Source organism: Lolium rigidum, chromosome 1, assembly GCF_022539505.1.
Source record: "Lolium rigidum isolate FL_2022 chromosome 1, APGP_CSIRO_Lrig_0.1, whole genome shotgun sequence".
Taxonomy (NCBI): Eukaryota; Viridiplantae; Streptophyta; class Magnoliopsida; order Poales; family Poaceae; genus Lolium; species Lolium rigidum.
The window spans coordinates 118,497,342-118,504,456 of record NC_061508.1 but is presented as its reverse complement, the minus strand read 5'-3'; the positions used below and the strand labels follow the sequence as shown (position 1 = coordinate 118,504,456).

The 7,115-nt window shown below is 43.1% G+C and overlaps 1 protein-coding gene across 1 annotated transcript; it reads left to right on the top strand.

Moving 5' to 3' along the window:
• The first annotated feature begins 3,288 nt into the window (after positions 1-3,288).
• On the top strand, positions 3,289-5,048 carry LOC124680996 (protein WALLS ARE THIN 1). Its single transcript, XM_047216005.1, has 2 exons — positions 3,289-4,095; positions 4,484-5,048. Exons 1-2 carry the CDS (start codon positions 3,289-3,291, stop codon positions 4,841-4,843), a joined length of 1,167 nt encoding a protein of 388 aa, XP_047071961.1. The 3' UTR covers positions 4,844-5,048.
• Positions 5,049-7,115: the final 2,067 nt, after the last annotated feature.

Sequence of the window (7,115 nt, the reverse complement as noted above, 5' to 3'; positions counted from 1 at the left end):
ATCTTCTTTCTCCACCACATAGAAGCTCCACAACAACTTCACAAATCCACTTGGACTTCTTGATGACCTCCAGGATTAGATCACCAAAGCCACAAACTAACAACATGTTTAAGCGATGGTGGAATCTCCAAGAGTACCAAACTCTCGGGCCCTCACTCGCGACAAAATGACACTAATGACTCAAACAAATGCAATAGATGCAAAGTAAAGCAATTAATGATCATATATCACTTTCTAAAATTTCACAAGATGGGACTCCTAAAAAGGAACGATTGGGAGGTGGGTAATAATGGAGGAAATAACAAATGAGATTGAGATTCATGTTTTTTTTGCTCAAAAGGGTTGGAATTTGGAGCATAGAGTTTCAACAATGGGGAAATATTAAATCCAAAAGGGCTTGAACCGTTGTTGTAGAAGTCCCCCTTTTAAAGGCCCCTCGAAATCTGCCTTTAGGTGCATTAGGTTACTCATACGAACATTAAGGGAAAGCATCTATACCTCTGGCACCCAAATATCCAGGCAGTCCTCGGAGCTTATGGACTCGCAAGAATCCATTCGAACATCTATATCATAAAATCAGTTGACCTTCCAACATGAAAGACGATATAACTTTGTCATTCACACTTTATTTTTATAGCCATGGGATAATTTTGAAGCTAACAACAATGTATAGGTCCTCACACAGAGACCCTTCACACCCCCCCCCCCACCAAGATCAAAAAATGTAGGATGCAACTCCTTCAATGGCTTTTGTGTTGTGTGGGTAACGTATGATGGATTTCTACCACGGACCTTGAGAAGATAAAACTTGAAGACCTAACGTCGGCGCACATTTTCCTTGGCCATCTATCTTGAGCTTCATGACTCATGCTTGCCTCAAGCTGGAATTCTTTTCTTAATCATGACCACTTGGTGAAGACTCAAAATTGTATCCCCCATATTCCACGGTGGGAAACTCTTATGAACATATTCACTTATCCATTACCACCAAATGAATATAAATATTGAAGGATATATATCTTTTGGGGTGCTTATCTTGAAATTTCTCTTATCAACCTTACCATTATCATCAGTGATATAATCATCGCATGGGATATTTAGGTCCCCTTCTTAAATGCAGGACCATGTATGATACCTAAGCCATGTAGAGGTATCAAACACATATTATATGAGTCATCCAATATGGCGCATTGGCAATTGCTTATCGTATCACTAGATACATCAGTCCCATCCCATGTGGTACATTATTCACACTTTTGTGTTGACCATCGACAACCCAATCACGGTCTTCATCTTATCTTCCCTCATCTTTATATCTTGAAAGGCACCATAAATTATTCACATGAATTATTTTCTACAAGACTTGGTAAACCATGGCCCAAATCATGATCTTACATAACCATTATTGAAATCAGATCTTGAATTCTTGTCTTGTATTCATAACTCAAGATCTTGGCCTTCCATGGTACACCACATGGGCCCAATTATGACAACCTGTTTAGTCCCTCCAATGAACTGAACATTTACCATTTATTGATCTTTACATAAATTTCATCTGGATCATATTTATCTACTCATGGGATTTGATCTTGATCCTCAATTTTCTCTTGACTTGGTTTTATTGATCATGGTATATAATGATTTTGATGGAATTCATTCCAAATCCATCTAATATCCTTCATTCAACAATATGGCGCATCTCCCATGCATAAACATGAGGAAAACACTACTCCATGTTGAATATAAATACACTGTCTAGTCTTTTTCCACCAATTCGGACTTTTGGTTCAATTGGCTAGTGCAGCAATCTTTATGGTATCAGTGCCAAGAGGTCAAGTTCAAGACATTACTCACACAGTATTAGAAACAAAAGAAAAAATATTTTGTGGCATGCCTCAAACCCACGCTAAGGACTAAAATAGCCTAGACGTGAGGGGGTGTGTTGAATATAAATGCCTAGTCTCTTTCCATCAGTTCGAACTTTTGGTTCAGTTAGCTAGTGCAGCGATCTTTCACTCCATAGGAATTGTTATTCTAGATCTTAATTTATATATTCATCTTGATGGCATTCATCACCGTATCCATCAATATTATTAATGCATATATAAACTATTGAAAATTCATGTATAACATAATGAAATCACTGGTCCATAGGATTTTACTTAGAAAATTGGATGAGGACATGAACACGAAAGGCTTCGTAACCCCACGTACCCAAGAGAGGACATGCCACCACCATGGAAACCTACATAGTGCAAGACCAAAGACTACACACACGCGCGATTCATGGGACAAGTATGAAAGGGTGTGGTCTTCACCAAAATCCATAAGACTTGAATCAATCCCATGACTTGGAGGCTTGTGCTCGCATGCCAACATTCATTTTAGGTCGCACGTTATCAGGGAAGAAGTAGTTTCTAGCTTAAGCTAACCTGACACATCTTCCATGGTGGATGCCACAAACAAGCCCCAAGTACGCGAGAGAAACCAACTACACCACATGGATCAAGCAAAGTACAACCGGAAGAAAATCTCCACACAATACAAATGAAATCAGCCAGGGAGTGGGGGCACAGATGCCCACTGTGAATATATCGGCCGAGTGATACTTCCCGCCCGCGAGCTAGCCGCACCTTTGTTGATAACATGGTATGATGTGGTATTGAGTCATATGGCCACCACAAAATCTAGGAGTTTGACGTATTTTGAAGGAGCATGTCCCAAGGAAACAAAGTCGTGAACCTTACCGCCAATTTCCACCATGTTAGTTTTGCTCCCCGATGTCCTCCGGTAGTGGAGAGGGGGGAGATGCAAATTTTGAGGTGGTCTTGTGAGTTAGGGTTTCTGCCGCCCTAGTAGAGAAATGTGGGAACCTTCATCTCTTTTGTTTCTTCTTGGAAAAAAAATAAAAATAATTGCAATATATACCTATACTATCCTAACAACACGTCTTCATGGCTCTATGGGAAAAAGTTGTGTTTATGATCACACGAATCTCGAGGTATTATTAAACGGCAGTGATGGAGTGGAGTCATCTATGCATGGAAGTCTTCTCCGTAGCTCAACTTCATTGTTATCACTCAGTACCATCTAGCCGAGTGCCAGTCACTCAGTAGCATGCTTACCTACTGGCTAAGTGGAGAGCCTATATAGCTAGAGACCCCTGACTGCACTCCTCATTCACCTCATCCCAGGCCTAGGCCTCCCCTTAAGCTTCATCTCTTCTTTGCTAGCTAGCTCTAGCTGCTCGATCACGAGATCGTGAGAGAGCAAGAGAGGCCAGCGGCAATGGCGGACGCGGTTGATGCTCGTCGGGTGTGCGGGATGCCGGAGAAGGCGCAGCTCCACGTGGCGATGCTGGCGCTGCAGTTCGGGTATGCCGGTTTCCACGTGGTGTCGCGTTTGGCCCTCAACATGGGCATCAGCAAGCTCGTCTTCCCCGTGTACCGCAACATCATCGCGCTCATGCTCCTCGTCCCCTTCGCCTACTTCCTCGAGAAGAAGGACCGGCCGCAGCTCACCCTCAACTTCGTCGTCCAGTTCTTCTTCCTCGCGCTCTGCGGCATCACGGCCAACCAGGGTTTCTACCTGCTGGGCCTTGACAACACGTCGCCGACCTTCGCCTCGGCGATCCAGAACTCCGTCCCGGCCGTCACCTTCGCCATGGCCGCCGCCCTCCGCATAGAGAAGGTGCGGCTGGACCGGCGCGACGGCGTGGCCAAGGTGGTGGGCACGCTGGCGTGCGTGGCGGGGGCTTCCGTGATCACGCTGTACAAGGGCCCAACCATCTTCGGCCCCGCCGGCGCCGGCGACGACAAGGCGCTGCAGCAGGTGCCGTTCTTGGCGGCGGTAGCTGGGGAGGGGAAGAACTGGACGCTGGGGTGCGTGTACCTCATCGGCCACTGCCTCTCGTGGTCCGGCTGGATTGTGCTGCAGGGGCCCGTGCTGAAGAAGTACCCGGCCAAGCTATCAGTCACCTCCTACACCTGCTTCTTCGGCGTCATCCAGTTCCTCATCATCGCCGCCTTCTTCGAGAGGGACGCCGACGCATGGGTCTTCCACTCCGGCTCCGAGATCTTCACCATCCTTTACGCTGTAAGCATACTCTCCATAACCCCTTCATGCTTAATTCTTAATTAATTGATTTCTGGGGCACAAACTAATTAAGAAACAGATTAAAAGTGGTGCAATGCAGCAAGCTGTACAAAAATTAAGGATCACCTTTTGCATTACTGTAAAGCTACCTCTGGATCACTGTTCTTTGTCGCTCACCCATGCACTTTAAGGAAATATTGTAGTATGATTTTATAACCAAAGTCAGTGGAGAGCGTGATCATTAGTGTGCAACCAAGAAGCCCTTACATGTCTCAGATCTCTTAAGCTGCCTTTTTTTTTCCTCAGAAGAGATATCGAAATGATTATGCAGAAGTATATATGCATATATCTCATGAGCTGGCAGCTGACATGACAATGAAAAATGCAGGGTTTCATCGCCTCCGGCGTGGCGTTCGCGGTGCAGATCTGGTGCATCGACCGCGGGGGCCCGGTGTTTGTGGCCGTGTACCAGCCCGTGCAGACGCTCGTCGTCGCCATAATGGCCTCCATCACCCTCGGCGAGAAGTTCTACCTAGGCGGCATCATCGGCGCCGCGCTCATCATAACCGGCCTCTACTTCGTGCTCTGGGGCAAGAGCGAAGAGAAGGCGCGCAATACCAAGGAGGCCATCATCGCCGCAGCCAATTCCTCCGGCGGTGGCGAGCGCGAGATCCGGAGCGCCAAGCTCGCCTCCTCCATCACCCAGCCTCTCCTGCCGCCTTCCTCCACCACCTCCGACAACGTCTGAGACTTAGCTGCTTGTTACCTAATATACTAGCTACTATCGCTTCTCGACGGACGATCGATTGAGAGTAATTTTCTTGTTTAAGATCTGGCTTGCAAGCATGCGCGCGTATGGTGTGGTGAGCGAGCATGCAGACCGACGGATTTGATTAAAACTAGCTAGGATTGCTTGGATCGTGTTTGATTAATTATGGTGTGTGAATTATTAAGGCTTGTTAATTAGATCAGAGAACTTGTACGCTTCATGTATTCATACCCTATCTAAGTACTACTGTTTACAATGGTGTTTGCAATTAGTAGCAATTAATTTAGTTCCATGCTGAGCTTGATCTCGAGTTCTTGACAGAAGCATGCCTTGGCTAAGATTAATTGTACGAACCCTTATCTCTTAGGCCTTCCCATCAAATACCCTTCCCCAAAACTACAATAGTATTAGGAAGAGTTTTTAATCTAGAAAAAAGTTAGTGGATTTATGGGGATATCTCACGATCATCCCGTTCAAACCTGGAGAAGTAAACAGACTACTCGAGATTGAGGATAATCCCTACAATCCTCTAAAATATACACGTAAACAAGGCCTTAGAAAATCTAAAATGGCCTAAGAAATCTTTGGCGCTGCTAAAAGAAGAGTTTGGCGTGCCAAATTGAAGGAGAGTTGCTAAATTGAGCTGCCAGTGGACTGGGCTTTTAGCGATCCATAGGCCTAAAGTAATTTTTCTTCTAGGATGGGCGGGCCACGGTCTAGTAGCTCCCTCGTACTTCCTCCATTCTAATTTAGGTAGCACACATGTTTTTGAGCTTTAAGTTTCAGTATTAACTTGACCAACAAAACATAAATTATACCATGTCACAAAATTTATATGATTAAATGCCTTATTAAATAAATATTCTAACTATATAATTTTTATAACAAGTCGCACATATTTTATTGATTAAATTAATGATCAAAAAAATGAAAAAAATTGGAGCCACCTCCATGTGACATATGGAGTATTGCATAAGTGATATGATAAATAAATAAATAAAGTTGATGGTATGGTTGTTTGAGGTGATTTTAATGTCACTGGTCGGCAAGAAGAAAAAACAATGACTACTTGGACGTCCTAGATGGCGTCTAATTTTCAGTGCGATCATGAAAAGTTTGGAACTAAAAGAATGAGCTATGTTCGGAAGGCAATTCAAATAGGCCAACAGAAAAGAAAATCCCACATATGAGAAGCTAGATAGAGTTCTTGTATGTGTGTCTTGCCAGCAATTTTTTTGGTAAGTCCATATGAGGGATATTTTTGTAAGTCTTAGTATGAAAGGTTTCAACCCTAAATGGTTTCAATGGGTAGATGATTTTGTTACTCGAGTAAGTGTTGGTATTAAGGTATGCCATTACTTCTAGACCCAAAAAGGATTAAGACAAGGAGCCCGCTATCAGCTATATTATTTATTATAATCAAAGATACATAAGAAAATTTGATTGCAAGAGTGAAGGAAGACTGTCGGGTATATGGACTTATACCTCATTTAGTTGAAGAAGAGATATCAATCCTACGGCATGCAGATAATACCGTTAGATTAATGGAACACAATATTATAAAATATTCAATATGAAAGTAATTATTTGTATTTTTGTACAACTAGGGAGTGAAAGTTAACTTCCATAGAGCGAATTTTTTTGTTTCGGTAAAGAAAAGAAGTGGAAGGTCAATATAGAAATTTTTTGTGTGTGAGCTGGGATCATTCCTTGTTAGATATTTAGGCATCCCTAACCATTTTCGAAAGCTAAAGAATGGGGAATGAAAGCTAGTGGTAGACCGTTTCGGAAGAAAACTCGCAAGTTGGCTGGGCAAACTACTCCCGTATTGGGATTGACTAGATGTAATAAACTCAGTTCTAACTAGTCTTCTGATGTTTATCCTATACTTCTTTGAAATACCTAAATGGGCAAGGAAAAGATCAAGGGGTTTATATCCTATACTGCTCAGTAGGCGATAACATAGGCAATCATTTATTCCTAATGTGGTAATCATTGGAGTAGCACACATATTTATTTACACTATCCATATGCTTTTTTTTTCGATAAAGGATGCTTTATTACTTTTTGGGAAAGCAATTACATCCAGCCTCTGCATAACCAGGATGCACACAGCCGTTTATGAGAACCAAGTCCAAAAAAGATGCCAAAACGAAAAAAACTAGGCGAGATACATATCGGAACGATGAATCATATAACGCCTAAGGTGTGGGAGGGGCTTCAATCCGTAGACTATGCTGCCACCCATGTA